This window comes from Microcaecilia unicolor, chromosome 3 (assembly GCF_901765095.1).
Source record: "Microcaecilia unicolor chromosome 3, aMicUni1.1, whole genome shotgun sequence".
In the NCBI taxonomy this organism is placed as follows: domain Eukaryota; kingdom Metazoa; phylum Chordata; class Amphibia; order Gymnophiona; family Siphonopidae; genus Microcaecilia; species Microcaecilia unicolor.
Genome location: NC_044033.1, coordinates 513,505,566 through 513,523,880, shown reverse-complemented (window position 1 = coordinate 513,523,880; position 18,315 = coordinate 513,505,566). Strand labels below are relative to the sequence as shown.

The window sequence follows — 18,315 nt, the reverse complement described above, 5'->3', positions numbered from 1 at the left end:
CCCCTTCAAAGGAATGTAGAGATTGTTGAGGTAAGATTTCTCTTCAGTAAATCAATGTTGGCTTTTCCTCATTCATCCATACTTATTTATATGCTCTGTAATTTTGTTCTTTATAATAGCCTCTACCATTTTGCCCAGCACCGACGTCAGGCTCACTGGTCTATAATTTCCTGGATCACCTCTGGAACCCTTTTTAAAAACTGGCGTTACATTGGCCACCCTCCAATCTTCCGGTACCATGCTTGATTTTAAAGATAAATTACATACTACTAACAATAGTTCCACAAACATTTTTCAATTCTATCAGTACTCTGGGATGTGTACCATCCGGTCCAGGCGATTTGCTAATCTTCAATGTGTCAAATTGCCCCATTGCATCTTTCAGGTTTACAGAGATTTGATTCAGTTTCTCTGACTCATCAGCATTGAATACCATTTCTGGCATTGGTATATCTCCCAATACTAGCACTTAAGCACATGAATGTACACTTACTTGCTTAAGTGCTTGCAGAATGCTTAGCAATATTCTAATTTATGTGCGTACATCATTTAGGACTAGATTCTATAAATGGTGCCTAAAAAATCGGTGCCAAAACATAACGCTATTCTATAAACAATGCTTACAGTTAGCTTTCGTGATTTGGGGAATATAATTATACAGTGTTCAGCTGGAAGGACAAGATAAGTACTGTTCCTAATTCTGGTCAGGCTTCTGTAAATATTGCATTATTTTGGGGGGAATTGTATTTTTTCATACTGATGGGGAACTGTGATAAGTAGATTCCTTGTTGATTTAGGGTATAGTTTAGTCCTAGCTGGGATTTGTTTACTAGCTGGCCCCATTACTTGCCACCCTCAGATGTCATACTCAGGTCCATTAGAATAGCATGCAGGTTCCTGGAGTGGTATAGCAGTGGTGCAGTGCACTGCAGACAGGTGGACTCAGGCTTCTACCTCCCCCTACTTGTTACACTTGTGGAGGAAACTGTGAGCCCTCCAAACCCACCGTACCCACATATTGGTGCTCCCTTCACCTGTAAGGGCTATGGTAGTGGTGTACAGTTATGGGTAGTGGGAATTGTATTTTTTCATACTGATGGGGAACTGTGATAAGTAGATTCCTTGTTGATTTAGGGTATAGTTTAGTCCTTGCTGGCAAAAGCATACTAGCTGGCCCCATTACTTGCCAGCCTCAGGTGTCATACTCAGGTCCATTAGAATAGCATGCAGGTCCCTGGAGTAGTCTAGTAGTGGTGCAGTGCATTGCAGACAGGTGGACCCAGGCTTCTACCTCCCCCTACTTGTTACACTTGTGGAGGAAATTGTGAGTCCTCCAAAACCCACTGTACCCACATATTGGTGCTCCCTTCACCTGTAAGGGCTATGGTAGTGGTGTACAGTTGGGGGTAGTGGGTTTTGGGGGGCTCAGCAGACAAGGCAAGGGAGCAATGGTGAGATGTGTACCTGGGAGCATTTTATAAAGTCCACTGCAGTGGTCCCAAGGATGCCCTATTGCTTTCCTGGGATGTCACATTTCCACTATTCCACCTGATGCCAAGCTTTCTAGAACAGCTGGGCCTTGTGTATGTTGTTTATCATTAGATTTGGGCTTTGAATTCAGATCTATAGATGATAATGAGGTCTCATTACATATATCTAAATACCAGAGTGCTATTTTTCCATACTTCATAGCAAGAGTGAATATTTCCTAATTACCTGTCCCAATGCAACTGAAGCTTTTACCTCCTCAGTGCATGTAAATGGTTTCATCCCTGTGTGGATTCTCTGATGCTGTGTGAGGCTTTCTTTCCAACCAAAGCTTTTACCACACTCAGGACATGTAAATGGTTTCACTCCTGTGTGTATTCTCTGGTGCATTGTGAGGTTTACCTTCTGACCAGAGCTTTTACCAGACTCTGTACATGCAAATGGCTTCTCTCCCGTGTGGACTTTCTGATGCACTTTGAGATTTACATTACAACCAAAGCTTTTACCACACTTAGAACATGTGAATGGTTTCACTTTATTGTGGATTTTCTTCTGTATTTTACACGCTTTGCATTTGGATGTATTTGTTTAAAAATGGACCAAAAAATAAAACAACCAAATCACAAAACGTTTTTCCAAACAGCATTTTCAAAAGGAAAAGATAGACTTCTTTTGTAGAAAATGACCTTTCCTGTTCTGATTTTGGACGTTTTACAAAAAACGTCCAAATTTAGACTTGGATGTCATATCCAAAAATGCCCCTTGTGCATTTGACTCGCCCAAAGTCACAGGGAGCAGCAGTGGGAATTGAGCCCACTTTGCCAGGATCAAAGCCCACTGCACTAACCATTAAGCCACTCCTCCTCTGGTTTGGACGTTTTTTGTTCGAAAATGGACCCCCCAAAAAAGATGTCCAAATCACAAGATGTCCATAGCATTTTCCAACATAAAAAATAGACATCTATCTTTTTCGAAAATGACCTTCTTTCCTGTTCAGAAGTTGCACGTTTTTGTAAAACGTCCAAATTCTGATTTAGACGTTCTATCGAAAATGCCCCCCCTCTAAGTGCCACAAAGCCCGTAGGTTTTAAAATAGGATGTGCAGTATTCAGCTCATGCTAATGTCCATTACAGCATGTTAAGCTTTAGTGAAAGGGCCCCTTAGCTTCAAGGTAGAATCAGAAATGTCTTTTAGGATGTGCAACTGCCCAAGGAATCAATACAACTAAGGGGTACCAAAAATCAGGGGTAACGGGGAGACAGCTTCATGCAGCGCAAAAGCATGGCAGAAATAGGTAGGAAACCCAATATGGGGCCTGTAACAAACCTGCCTCTTGCGTGAGTTTTAACAGGAAGATGGTGTGGCAGGAGGAGTTGACCCTAAATGGATTTCCCCGCCTATTGCTGCTGCTTGAAGATGGCCACCAGGAAAGAATCAACCAAATGAGGTGAGGAGAACCCGGGAAAGGTACATGGGAGGTCACTAGGAAGGGTCCGCAATGCAACGGAGAACTCGAACGCCCCACGGGAAAACACAAGTGCAGATAAAAGTGGGATGTTGGACCACGGAAAAACAAATCCTGGAAACAATCATCTTGAAAATGCTTGTTTATTTGTTAAAAAGACTCGACACAACTGTTGTGGTTCGGCCGTCAGGCCTGCATCAGGAGTCTTAGACACCTGAAAGAACAGCTGATCTGTGCGAAGGATGACCAAGTCTTTTTAACAAATAAACAAGCATTTTCAAGATTATTGTTTCCAGGATTTGTTTTTCCGTGGTCCAACATCCCACTTTTATCTGCACTCAGGTCACTAGGAAGGACAGCCCGCATCATTAGAGGGTCCCTTGTCTTTGGCACAGGCACCACATGGCCGGGGATCAGCCCTGTGTTTATCTGCCTGCTTGATTCTGTTTTTTAGTGTTCTAATTTTTCATTAACACAAACCTAAGAACTTTCTAAACTCTACAGCTAAAATTGTAAACCACCTTGATATGCTTTCGTAGGTGATATATCAAATCTATTAATAAACATCTGACGGGCGAGACCACTGCCATGCAATGTCCTAAAACAGCAGGTTTGAAGATTTTAATAGCTATTTATTTCAGCCATAATATGTAAAAATGTTTCAAATCAACCTTTCTACCATTTTTTTTCATACCCCCAAAGCATATTACCCCCTACCATCTAAGCAGAGGTTCTCAACCCACATCTAGTCAATTCGATTTTCAGGGTATCCACAACGAATCTGCGTGAGATAAATCTGCATCCACTACTAGAGAATGACACGGGGACAAAGTTTGTCCACGTCCCGGTGGGTTCTGTCTCCGTCCCCACCCCGTCCACGCAGGTTCTGTCCCCGTCCCCGTGGGCTCTGTCCTCATCTACAGAAGCCTTGAACACTTATGATTTTATATTTAAATCTTTTTATTAAAGTATAAAAAGAAACAATATGCCGTGCAACTGTTGTGTATAAATTACAAATAGAAAACAATAATAACAATGAGCAGCTATAATAACTCTCCTTCGCACCACCACCCTCTACCCTTCCAATTAGAAAATGACACAGGAACAAATTTTGTCCCCATCACCGCGGGATCTGTCCCCATCCCATCCCCGTGAGCTCTGTCTCCATCCCGTCCCCACAAGGTCTGTCCCCTTCCCCATCCCCGCTGTTACTGCGGTTCCCCGTCCCCGTGTCATTCTCTATCCACTACCTCCATTCTATGCAAATCTATCTCATGTATATTCATTATGGATGTCCTGAAAACCTGACTGGCTAGGTGTGTCCCGAGGACTGGATTGAGAACACTTATAAACCTTAAGAACTGTTACAATTACATCCTAATGCTGCCATTGGTTGATTTACTTCAGACTGAAAAACATCGGGCTCTGCTATATTTACACAACATGATTATCAAACAATGTGTTTAATAATTACTATATATAAAATTATGACATAATTGGCAGTCAACAATGTGTAGAATAATAAATCCCCCCCCCCCCAAATAGTTTAGTCCATTTTTGTTCTTTCAGTGTTGATTGGAGAGATACAATATGAGACCGTGTATTTGAGTTCAGTAACTGCTTATAGATCCCGGAGGACATGAATCCAGGTTCAAGTTGGCTTTCACGAGGACATGGTGTCTTAGCTCCTTTGCAGTAAAACAGATGCACAAGTACACTTTGGTCTTTTATTTCTTTCACTGTGTAGAACTTCCACAGTGCAATTAACATTTTAGCATAGGGCATAAATATTAACGACATAAACACAGGTGTGTTCATTTTCCCAGTCACATCTTTTAAGGATTAGCTTAGCGGGGTTTAAAAACTCGATTTCAGCGTGTTTTCGATGTTGTTGATTTCACGCTCGGTCGTCTTCATCTTCACTTTTGTACACGCTGACAGGCGTTTCCGGAAGTTTCCGCTCAGTAGTACGTAAAGGAATGGATTGACACTGCTGCTGGCATAGCTCAGGCAGATGGAGCAGTAGTAGCACACATAGAACGTCAGTGTTGGCTGAGAAATCTGCAGGTTCACAAGCTGGATCACGTGGTAAGGGGCCGAGCTCACTATGAAAACTCCGACGAGCACGAGCACCATCCTGGTGAGCCTCAGGATCCTTTCCCTTGGAATACTGGTATTATAACTAGAAGGAAGACATGAAAAATGCTCGCTGTCAAGTGGAGGTAATTAAAAAAAATAAAAATAAAGGCATGCTGTGTTTGTTTGCAAAGTTTAAACCCAGCGGATTCCACATCCCCCTTAATTTTGAAAAATGTTGTGCGAATAACGTTCCAAACAGCTTACAGAACATTTCCCGATTCAGTCGCATAACATCTACTCAGCGCAAGGCTGACGGACCATTGTTTTTTTTTACATTAAGACTTCAACTCCTTATGTTTTGCTTTCTGTATAACCAGGAGACACCATCGGCCACAAAACAAACAGTAAAATATGAGATGGGAGGTAGGGAAGTGTGAATTCATTAAAAAGAAAAATCATAAAACAGTACTATTTTCAGAAAATTAAGGAGACATGCAGAGGCAGGAAGGTGGCATGGAAAAGTGTGAACTTGTTTATAAAATACAACATTCTTCTATACTGTTTTTAGGAAGAAATAAAGTTATAATCTCTCAGAATAGTTACCCTCTATTTACATAAGATTGTTCTAAATTGGGGGCATGGGTTTCATTTTGAATTAACGTGCACTGAATCTTTTACATGCACTAATGCTACTGCATGCTAACTCAAAACACAGTACAAATATATAATACAATAAAAAAATTAAATGAAAATTCAGAGTTAAGTTTTCCCCTGGATACATCCATTCTTGGTCTTTCATTTACAGAAATCATTGAATTATATTTTTATTCTTTTCAGACCCCCTGGGCAGGCCCCTTCACCCCTCTAACACAACCTCAATCTCCTGGACACAATAACCACACCCCTCCCCACACAACCCTGAAGCCTCCGGTCAACATCTGACACCCCCAGGGCCTCCCTGATCACACCCCCATTCGGAATCTGGACGCCAACATAAGTCCACCCTTTCACTGAACTCTGCCCTACTGACCAAAACTCCCCACCTCACCAGAGCCCAGCTCTCCCCCTGTACCCTAATCTCCCCTGGGTCCTGGGTAACAGTCAACCTTCTCTGCTGCAACCTGGATTGGCGCCTGAATGCAAAATGGTCCCTGTGACCTCTAGCTACCGTCAGGGGTCAACTGCACCTTTTTTGATTCAGGTACCAACCTGGGTGGCAGTGGAGGGGGATCACTACCGCCAGAGACAAATGACCCATCAAAACTGACCCCCGGATAAGTCTAGGGAATGATCATGGGGTGGGGAGGGTTGGTTGTTTTTGGTCAGAGGGGTGGAGTTAAGTAAAGGGGCAGGTTCATTGCATCAGGTGCGTAGCCAGACTTCGACGGGAGGGGGGGGGCAGAGCCCAAGGTGGAGGGGGCACATTTTGGCCTGTCTCCCTGCTGCCACCCTCCCGGCGCCACCTCTGCCCCCTTGCTGCTGCTTCTGCCTCCCTGCCGCTGCTGTTTCTGCCTCTCTGCCGCCGCCGCTCCCACTCGACCCCTGCTGCCGCTGGAAGGTATCTTGGCTAAAGTGTCTGTCCCATGCTGCTCTTACATTGCCTGGCACCTTGTCCTGCTTTCAGCGCCGTGCACGCTCATTAAAATGAGCGTGCACGGCGTTGAAAAACAGGACAGGGTGCCAGGCAATGTAAGAGCAGCACGGGACAAACACTTTAGTTGGCATGGGTTGGGGACCCCCGCCAGCCAAACTAGGGATCCCGGAGCCAGTTTGAGGGGGCCCAGGCCCCTGTGGCCCCCCAATAGCTAGGGCACTGTATTGCATCAGCACCCAATTTCTGAATGGGGGTTTCAGGGCTGTCATCAGGGTGGATCTGAGGGGGGACAGAAATACATAGTGCTACTGCAGGCAGCTGTCATGCTGTGTGTTAATGCATGGCCACCGCATTACCTGCCCAGGCTGATAGCGTGGATGGCCTGTGCTGTCGGCCGAGGCATGCAATGCAGTGGCTTATGCAGTAACTTTATCCCTTGTGTGCTAAATGCAAGACGGATGGAAGGCATGCCCCTGGCATTTTTTTGTACAGGCTTTCCACGTACCACGCCTTAATATTTTGCATTATATGTAAAAACTGCCGGACTTTAGTAAATGAGTCCCTTTGTTCATCTTATTATTCTTTCCAAACTAACACAAATTTAGTTAGCATTCTATTCAATCCACCAACCCACCTCTCCCCTCCATGGCATAGACCCCTGATGGCGAACCTATGACACGCGTGTCAGCACTGACACGCGTAGCCATTTTTGATGACACGCGGCGCCGCCGCAGTGTGGTCTGCCCTCCCTCCTCGGAAACTAACCTTAAAGCCTCCTTTCACGTCGCAGCAAGCAGCAGCAGGGCAGGCCACTCCTTCCTTCCGTGTCCCGCCCTCGCCTGACGTAACGTCCGCGAGGGCAGAGCACAGAAGGAAGGAGGAGAGGTCTGCCCTGCTGCTGCTTGCTGCGACGTGAAAGGAGGCTTTAAGGTTAGTTCTGGGCCCGGTAGCAGGTGGAGGGGGGGGGGGCCCAGCGACCTCAGGTGGGCAGCGATCTCGGGTAGGGAGGGCGGTCCTAGTAGATTTTTCTCGAAGTGACACACCACCCAAGTTACGCTCGGTTTTTTCGCGAATTTTGACACACCAAGCTCAAAAGGTTGCCCATCACTGGCATAGACACATACAGAGACAGCACCCACATACACCCCCCTCCAAGCAGACAGGATGGAAAGAATTCCATGAACCATGCCCCACCTGCTTTCCCCTCTTGCTATCCTTACATACTGCTGTTGCAAAAAAAATTGGTTACACTGACTTGCGTTTTTAATGCAGACTGATGACGGGCTGAATCCAAAGTCCTTGCTCATCAGAAACACAGAGAATTTAAAGTATCTGACCTATTTCCTGCAGCCTTATTTTCATTTCCTTTTATTACCTTCTCCTTCTCTGTCTTCTCTACAATTGCATGCATTATTTTTCAGATTTCTGGGAACCCATAACTGCTGAAAGCATAGCATTTTCTCATGTCGTTCTGCACTTAGACATTTGCATAAGATAAGGGAGGGGGGGGCAGAGTCAGGAGAAATGTAAGGAAATATTCTTTATAGATAGACTAGTAAATGTGTGGAACGGCCTCTCAGTGAAGCGGTGGAGATGAGTGGGATCGGAATTCAAGAAAGCACGGAACAAGCTGAGGAAAGAAAAGGTTGTAGAGACTAGGCTGAAACTTGCACGTCTGTGCTTTGTAAGATTTACAACGTTAGGGGTCCTTTTACTAAGGCGCGCTGCAAAAAATGGCCTGCGGTAGTGTAGGCGCGTGTTTCGGGTGCGCACAGATCCATTTTTCAGCGCGCCTGCAAAAAATGCCTTTTTTAAAAATTTTTGCCGAAAATGGACGTGCGGCAAAATCGATTGTTTGTGGACAGAAGATGTTAATCAAGCATCCATGAGGACTTCTGCATATCTTCCTTCAGACCATGGCGAGCATTTTCATTTTAACCAAATGTCTTTTTTTTTAACATAAATTGCTATTTATGTTTTCCCTATTGTTACAGGAACGTAGTTGATGATAGAAGATAAAGAGCAAAATGGCCCATTGGGTCTTCTTGGTTGAGCGTTACCCCCTTTGGGTAGACGTTCATTTAAATTTCCATATGTATTCTAACACACACCTTCCTCTCCCCCATGTCTTTTGCTTTGCCTCTCAACCCCTTTCCTACCACTCATCTCCATATCTGTCTGCAACAGTGGCGATCTCCACTAGTTGGCCATTTCAGGCTTTGTTTTCTTCAGCTTTGCTTCTTAAAGCCCAATACTTAAGCCGAGAACTTTTGTAATAACGCCTGTGGCCTCAGCATTGGTGAGTTCTTGCAAAAGCAAGCAAACAAGCAAACAAACAAAAAATCCCTGGCCTCCAAACCAGTGGCGTAGCCAAGGGTGGGCTCGGGTGGGCCCAGGCCCACCCAGTAGCAGCACATCTATGATGTGGCTGGCAGGGATTCCCCAAGCCCCACCAGCCGAAAACTCCCAACAACTGTCCCTCCTGCATACCTTGTAAATACCAGATCTTCGCCTGCAGCGAACAGCGACTGATACATACTGCTCGCACCAGCCCCACAGCCTTCCCTCTGATGTATTCCCGCCTATGCGGAAACAGGAAGTTACATCGGAGGGAAGGCTGTGGGGCCAACATGAGCAGTGTGTATTAGTTGCTGCTCGCTGCTGGTGAAAATCTGCTATTTAAAAGGTATGCAGTGGAGGGGGTGATGTTTGAGAGACCATATGGCATGCAAGTGAGTGAGGGAGAGACCAAATCACTTGCGGAGTACTTCTGCCCACCCATCTTGGGCCCAGGCCCACCCAAAATTGGGTGTCTGGCTAGGCCCCTGCTCCAAACACTTACTGAAATTTGAGTTTTTTAAACCATGGTCTCTCTGTGTAGGCCACCCCATCTCTTGGAAGCCCGAGATTGTTGTAACCATCATTCTAAATTCTGCTTCTCAGGGTTGTTCACCCAGCCAAAATGATTAATATGAATGAACCACAATATTTCTTCAGCACATAACATATTACCACATTTATATGTAAAAAAAAAAAGAAAAATATAATATATAAAGTACTTTACCGTCCTGCTTTCTTGTTTTGCTGGTACATCTCCCAGGTATAACATAAAATTAAAATGTAGCAAGTCAGTATCAGTGGTAATGGAAAAAAGAAAGTCGTGATAGTCAAATAGAGGGTATACCTGGAAAACATAAATTATACAGAACAATGTTGTCATTATTAGTTAAAATATAGCCATTATTTTTATTAACACCGGTGTTAAACCCGGATATTCAATGCCAGGCCATTTCTGGTGATCGGCTTTGAATATCCAGGTTTTTTTTTTAACCGCTAAAAAGTTAACCAGTTAAGCCAATAGTTAGCACTAACTGGTTATAGTGGTTAAAGATAGGCTTGCTATTTATGCGGCCTATTCTAACCGCTGAACATAGCCGGTTAAGTGCTCAATAGCTGCACCTAACTGGTTATGTCATGTGATATAGCTGGTTAGTGACTAGCTGCTAACCTTGGATATTTAACAGGAGATAACCTATCACCTGCTGAATATCCGCTGTTGGTGCTGATATGCAATTTAAACCGGTCAGCGGTTCTGAGGGCAGAATACCTTTTCACTGGTTCCCATCCTATAAGGCTGCTTGGAAGTGGTTTTGGTTGATAAACGCTCTAACATCTTATGTTGGTGGTTGAGCAAAAATGAACAGAGCAGTGGCGTACCGAGGGCGAGGCGGTGGTCCGCCCTGGACGCAGGTCATAAGGGGTGCTGCCATGGGCTCCCCCCTCCCCGACTGGTGAGGTTGCCATGGACATCTCATCGATGCTGCCATGGGTGTCCCAACCCAACCCATCCTGTCCCCGTCCCCCTCCTGACTGGTGCAGTATCACTGTCCCTCCTATCTCCACCCCCAGCCCACTCTGCAGGCCTTCAAACTTCCAGGCTTTTCGCAGTGTCAGCTTCTGCGATGTAAGCACTGCCTTCAGTGAGCCCCAGAAGGCTTCTCTGTACTGTGTCCCGCCTACGTGGGAAACTGTAGAGAGAAGGCTTTCGGGGCATGCCGAAAGCAAGGCATCACATACATTGCTGACGCTGCTGGCGGGCCTGGAAGCTTGGAAGCCTGCAGAGCGGGCGGAGGTGGAGAGAGGAGGGAGAGCGATGACAGCAAGACCACAGAGAAAGGGAAAGGGGGGTGAAGAGAGGAGGATGCAATACCAGGCCAATGGGGAACGGGAAAGGGAAGAGGGGGTGGAGAGAGGAGGGATAGTGATGCCAGACCTCAGGGGAAGGGGAAATAGGTGTGGGGAGGAGAGGAAGCGATGCCAGACCACAGAGAAAGGGAAAGGGAGGTGAAGAGAGGAGGACGCAATACCAAGCCAATGGGGAACGGGAAAGGGAAGAGGGGGTGGAGAGAGGAGGAGAGCGATGCCAGACCTCAGGAGAAGGGGAAAGGGGGGTGGAAAGAGGAAGGAAAGTGATGCCAGACCATAGGGGATGTTCTAGTTCTCACTGCAATGTTTAAGATGCTGCCTTTTCCTAGGGACGCCCTTGTTGTGTGACTCGTGGATTATTACTAAAAAATATATTTTTTTCATATAGAGGAGAGGGTGCCTAAAAATGATCGGCTCCAGGTGTTGAATACGTTAGGTATGCCACTGGATCTGAGACCAAGCAGACTCTACAGTATTACTATAGAAAGGATAATGGCAGAGTAGATGAATCCAGTAGACTTATCAAGTATCTAATCTATTTCCATGTCCTGCTTTGTTTATACAATATGTAGGGCTACAAATCCCAAAATGCCAAAGAATTGGAAGTTGAACTGCAAGCAAGGTTTGGACAAGTTCCTGGAGCAAAAGTCCATAATCTGCTATTAAGATAGACATGGGATTCTATCAAGTACTTGTGACCTGAATTGGCCACTATTGGAAGCAGGATAATGGATCAGATGGATGATTGGTCTGATCTAGTAGGGCTATTCTTATTTCTTATGTTCATGAAATAGATACAAATAGCCAGGGGTGTGCTGGTAAATTTTTAACAACAGGCTCTTTCTCCGGATGTAGCCAGCTCTGCAGTTGGAAGGGCCAGGGGTGGCCGGGGGGGGGGAGCAACACTTGCCGCTCTCTCCTCTCTCCCTTCGTGCGGGCACGCTAGGCATACCTTTGCTGGCAGCCAATAAATGGACTGCCACCACTCCCAACCTCTTGCTCTGAGCAGCGTGCTGGAACTTCTCACACATGCTCGAGAAGTCCCAGCCTGCTGCCCAGAGCTGGAAACAAGGAGCAGGGAGCAGCAGTAGTCTATTTACTTGGCTGGCAGGGCTCAGCATCCCCACCAGCAAAGTAAAAGAGAATTCAGCAGGGGGCCCAAGCCCACATTTTGGGAGCCAGTTGTTAAAGTAGCCATGGAGGGCCCTACTTTAACAACCGGCTCCCAAAATTCTTAACAACTTAACAACCGGCTCTTGCGAGCCTGTGAGAGCCTGCTCCAGCACACCACTGCAAATAGCACACACATCTTCTTATCCATAAAGGCCTGAAGAGGCCAAAGAAAAGCATTGTAGACCTCATTTGCTGACTCTGTTGCTTAACTGTAATGACCACGAAAAGCAGGTGGCGGGAAAGGACATCATTCCCTTCCTCTGCTACATCTACAGGCTCCTCTCGATTTTCACATGCCAGCTAGTTGAGCCAATCCAAAGTCTGTGAAAACAATCTACGACCATCTAAACTTCAGGAGATCATTAAAGACCTACTTATTCAGAAAAGCATTCCCCACCGACATAAATTAGATGCATCAACTGTACAACACATCAAAACCTTAGACTGTACTGGACACTATATATTCCTTCCTACCCTCGATCCCTATGTACCTGAATATACCAACCTACCCGACCTAACATCACATTGTATTTGTTTCCATACCGGAATTGGCGAACGCCTTTACGGTACTATGTAAGCCACATTGAGCCTGCAAATAGGTGGGAAAATGTGGGATACAAATGTAACAAATAAATAAATACTTCCTTGGATTTTATAAATGTGACTTCCTCCAGACCCTCCTATCTCCATGCATATCTCCCTGTCCCTCATCCACCCGACTCTTCCTGTCTCTCACCTATCCACCCCCATCCTGTTGGACTGTCACTGAAATGCTTTGATGTTTCACTTATATATACTGTCATCTACCAACATTTGCTTATTTCCTATCTGACGAAGAAGGGCAACCTTCGAAAGCTAATCAAGAAATGTATTAAGTTATGTCAAATAAAAAAAGGTATCTTCTTATTTTCTTTTCCATGTTTTATTTTGTTTTATTTCTATTGATTACCTTTAAAATTGGACTACCACACCTCTGTACTCCAGAACTCCAAAAATACCTACTGTACACCACTTCAATAGCCTTCAGGTTTATAATAGTCTCATATATGCACTCAGTCTGCTGCCACTCACTACCTCTCTACCCTCATCTCCCCTTACGTTCCCGCCCGAAACCTCCGTCCACAGGACAAATCCCTCCTCTCAGTACCCTTCTCCACCACCGCCAACTCCAGGCTCCGCTCATTCTGCCTCGCCTCACCCTATGCCTGGAACTACCTTCCTGAGCCCTTACGCCAAGCCCCCTCCCTGCCCATCTTCAAATCTTTGCTCAAAGCCCACCTCTTCGATGTTGCTTTCGGCACCTAACCTTTATACCTTTCAGGAAATCTAGACTGCCCCTATTTGACTGACTGTACATTTGTCTTTTAGATTGTAAGGTCATTTGAGCAGGGACTGTCCTTTTATGTTAAATTGTACAGCGCTGCGTAACCCTAGTAGCGCTTTAGAAATGTTAAGTAGTAGTAGTAGTAGTATGTTGCTATTCCACTAGCAATATTCCATGTAGAAGGCTGCGCAGGCTTCTGTTTCTGTGAGTCTGACGTCCTGCACGTACGTGCAGGACGTCAGACTCACAGAAGCAGAAGCCTGCGCGGCCACATTGGTGATCTGCAAGGGCCGACTTCTACATGGAATGTTGCTACTATTGGAGATTGCTTGGAATAAACTTCTTGAGCCCTTACGCCAAGCCCCCTCCCTACCCATCTTCAAATCCTTGCTCAAAGCCCACCTCTTCGATGTTGCTTTCGGCACCTAACCTTTATACCTTTCAGGAAATCTAGACTGCCCCTATTTGACTGACTGTACATTTGTCCTTTAGATTGTAAGCGCCTTTGAGCAGGGACTGTCCTTCTATGTTAAATTGTACAGCGCTGTGTAACCCTAGTAGCGCTTTAGAAATGTTAAATAGTAGTAGTATATTTAGGTGCAGCAGGTAGCTTTCTGTTTCTGGAAGGCTCAGAATTATTAAAGAAAAAGCGTTGAAGTAATACTTGAACCTGAGTCCCTTTGTGCGCAGTCCACTGACTAACCACTAGACTATTCCTCTGACCTGTTTACTGGTTTGTTCAGAATGATCATATCTGCAGCTGACATAGCGCCTGGTTTTCCTTTCCAGTTTCACTTTCAGGCAGGGGCGTATCTGGACTCGGGCGGTAGGGGGGGCCAGAGCCAGAGGGAGGGGGCACATTTTAGCCCCCCCCCCGGCGCCACCGATACCCCCCCCCCCGCCATTTCCGGACCCCCCCCCCCTCGCCACCAATGACACCCTCCCCCGCTGCTGTCACTTACCTTTGCTGGCGGGGGACCCCAACCCCCCCGCCAGCCGAGGTCCTCTCTTCCATGCAGGCTGCGCCGCTGCAAGTTGCAACGCTTCCTGTTCTTCTGAGTCTGACGTCCTGCATGTACAACGCGCAGGACGTCAGACTGAATTCCAAATTCTGAGTCTGACGTTCTGCACGTTGTACGTGCAGGACGTCAGACTCAGAAGAACAGGAAGCGTTGAAACTTGCATCCTGCACGGAAGAGAGGACTTCGGCTGGCGGGGGCTTGGGGTCCCCCGCCAGCAAAGATCGGCGACTGGTTGGTGGCGGGTGGGCGGGCGGGCGGAAGGGAGGGGGAGGTGGAGAGGGTCTGTGGTAGGGGGGTCCAGGGCGAAATCTGCGGGGGCCCAGGCCCCTATGGCCCCACGCAGATACGCCCCTGCTTTCAGGGGAGAGGGAAGGGGATGGTAACCGCTGAGTGAATTAAAAAGAGGAATGCCTTAATCCCTCCAGTGGTCAGCTGCTCAATTAGAGCAATGTTTTGTACCGTGGACATGACTGAAACAGGTTACACTTAGATCATTTACATCCTGCTAATACCATACAAAATAATTCATAGCGGATTGCAACCAAGATACTAGATCACGCTAAGTCTAGAATGTAACAAAAACAAATTCTAGTTCACCATAGATATTGCTCTGACAATCAATAATATAAAAAAAAACATATCCAATACAGTAACTGCAAAGATTACTTCTTATTTACATATTTTTGAAATGTCTTTAGTGTTCAACAATTTTCTATTGATGACATTTCAAACCAAAATCCACATTCTAAACATTACCAACACAATCCTATATAAATACATGGGTAAAACAGTTTACTACTTATAGTCATCAAGCTTTTATCATGTTATTTCCCCCCTCCCACCCCTCTCTCTGCTATATATCCGCCTAGTGAAATGTTATATTTAAATTTATTATTAACAATCCAGATAAACATCAAGAACTTGCAGCGAAAAACAAATGAAATCAGGGATACACGAGGCAACATACACAACTGCAACCTGAACCTACGAAGGGGATCTTGTTTCTGATACTAAAAAACTTATTGCCTCTAGCGTGAGCTGCTTTGCTACAACTGGGCGGAATAAAATATCTTTTGTATTGACACCCTTAAAGCGCCATTCCAGCAGTTTTATTTTAGACATATCAGTGCCAATACTTTGCAAACTAAGATAGGTTTCTCAAATTTACCCAGTCGACTAAAAGGAGATGTTAGCACCTGACGAACAGCAAAGCGATTATCTTATCATCTAAAGTTTTTACAAAGTTTTATAAACCTCCCCACCCCCAACCCCCAAACTCCAGAATTACAAGTAACCAGGCTGGTTCCCCAAACCACTACTAACATGACAGAAAACCTCCCCCCTCACTCCATCCATTCCCTCCACTACTACTATTTAACATTTCTAAAGCGCTACCAGGGTTACGCAGCGCTGTACAATTCAAACATAGAAGGACAGTCCCTGCTCAAGGAGCTTACAATCTAAAAGACAGGTGTACGATCTAGAGACAAGTGTCCAGTCAAAGACAAGTGTAGAGTCCGACTAATAGGGCATGCTATAGTTCACGGAAGGTTAGGTGCCGAAAGCAGCATTGAAGAGGTGAGCTTTAAGCAGAGATTTGAAGATGGGTAGGGAGGGGGCTTGGCGTAGGGGTTGAGGAAGATTGTTCCAGGCATAGGGTGAGGCAAGGCAGAATGAGCGGAGCCTGGAGTTGGCAGTGGTGGAGAAGGGAACTGAAAGGAGGGATTTGTCTTGGGAGCGGAGGTTACGGGCGGGAACATAGGGGGAGATGAGGGTAGAGAGGTAGTGAGGAGATGTCTAGCCCCCCCAACAATTTATAACCGAACTGGCCTACTCGGTACTGCAACCCTAAAGAGAATTGCCCACCAAACTCCTCCCTTTGGCAGACAGGCTGTGAATATATGGCCCCCAAATGTCCAGAAACTGCCTCCACCGCCTAGGGGAACCGCCCACACCCCTCCTTTCAAATAACATGAGCTCATGTAATTTGTTTCTTCAGTGCCAAAAGTCCGGGGGTGAAACAATGTCTTTAAAACCTTCTTAACAGTGTCAAAACCCAGAAGAAATCTAAATTTAAATGGGAAAAAAATTCCACAGATTGACAGCCCAATATGCAAAAGAACAAGTAAATAATTTACTTGAAGTAATACCCCAGAGGGGTCAGGAAAAGAAAATAATAAAGAACGTTGGGTATTATGATATTTCCCTACGGTAGAATAACATACAAGAGGTATCATGGAACCCTACCACATGCAATCTTCTACAACAAGCATCCTAACTTAAATAATATCCTACCTCCACAGCAAGCCAGTGCGACTTAACAAAATAGGGTGTAGTTCAGGGGTGTGCTGGTAAATTTTTAACAACGGGCTCTCTCTCCGGGCATAGCCGACCCTGAAATTTTTTTTAGGGGGGGGGAATATATGCCTCTCTCTCCCCTCATGCGGGCACGCTAGGCATACCTTTGCCGAGCCCCACCAGCCAATAAATGGACTGTCACCATTCTCTGCTGCTTGTTTCTGGCTCTGAGCAGCATGATGGAACCTTCTTGCGCTTGCATGAAAAATCCCAGCCTGGTGCTCAGAATCAGAAACAAGGAGCAGGGAGCAGCAGCAGTCTATTTACTTGACTGGTGGGGCCAGCATCACTGCCAGCAAAGTAAAAGAGAATTCAGGAGGGAGCCCAAGCCCCCACTTTGGGAGTCAGTTGTTAAAGTAGCCATGGGGAGGCCTACTTTAACAACCGGCTCCCCAAATTCTTAAAAACTTAACAAACAGCTCTCGCGAGCCTGTGAGAGCCCGCTCCAGCACACCACTGGTGTAGTTTTATCTGATTTCTTAAGAGAAAAGATCAGGCGAGCAGCAATATTTTGGATAGCTTGAATTTTACTTAATAAACATTTCGACAAATCCAAGTACACGATGTTACAATAGTCCAATTTACTAAGGATCAATGACTGTACCACCAGTGGCGTAGCCAAGGGTGGGCTTGGATGGGGCCCAGGCCCACCCACTTTGAGCTCAGGCCCACCAGTAGCAGCACACCTATGATGTGGCCGGCAGAGACTCCCAAGCTGAAAACTCCCAACAACTGTCCCTCCTGCATACCTTATAAATAGCAGATCTTCGCCTGCAGGAAGCAGCAACTGACACATACTGTTTACACCGGCCTCACAGCCTTCCCTCTGACGTATTCCCGCCTACGCGGAAACAGGAAGCTGCATCAGTGGGAAGGATGTGGGGCCTCCATGAGTAGTGTGTATTAGTTGCTCCTCACTGAAAATCTGAAATTTAAAAAGTGTGCAGGAGAGGAGGGATATCTGAGAGACCATATGGCATGCAGGTGAGAGGAGAGACCAAATCACCTATGGGATGGGGTGGGGGTTCATCTGCCCACCCATCTTGGGCCCAGGCCCACCCAAAATTGGGTGTCTGGCTACGCCCCTGTGTACCACTAGTCTGAAAAGATCTACTGATAGATATTTTGGAATATTTCTCAGTTTTCTCACAGTATAAAAAGAACGTCTAACAAGAGAAATAACCTGATGTTCCATAGACATTCTGTCATCCAATACTATACCAAAATTTTAATTGAAGGGTCTAGTGAGTAAGAATCTCCATCGATAATAAGTTTTGGCTCAATTTTTGATTCTGCTTTGCTCCTAGTAGTAAAAACTTCATTTTTTCCCTATTTAATTTTAAGATAATGGGAGCCATCCAATTGACAATAATTGAAAGACCATAAGAGATGGTATCATAATATCCTTTAAATCAGTAATAACAGGAAACAATTATAATTATATAGTAACATAGTAACATAGTAGATGATGGCAGAAAAAGACCTGCATGGTCCATCCAGTCTGCCCAAGACAAACTCATATGTGTATACCTTACCTTGAATTTGTACCTGTCCTTTTCAGGGCACAGACCATATAAGTCTGCCCAGCAGTATTTCCCGCCTCCC

The 18,315-nt window shown here is 45.6% G+C and overlaps 1 protein-coding gene across 2 annotated transcripts in view; it reads right to left on the bottom strand.

Annotated features, from left to right (window-relative positions):
* Positions 1-4,245: 4,245 nt before the first annotated feature.
* The window catches only part of MCHR2 (melanin concentrating hormone receptor 2), a 243,944-nt gene continuing 229,874 nt past the window's right edge, over positions 4,246-18,315 (bottom strand). For both annotated transcript variants that reach the window (XM_030195657.1, XM_030195658.1), the window contains 2 exons: positions 9,692-9,811; positions 4,246-5,136 (listed from right to left, as the gene is read on the bottom strand). In XM_030195657.1, coding sequence (XP_030051517.1) covers positions 4,812-5,136; positions 9,692-9,811 — 445 coding nt within the window. In that variant the 3' untranslated portion in view covers positions 4,246-4,811. The remainder of the gene's footprint in view (positions 5,137-9,691; positions 9,812-18,315) is intronic.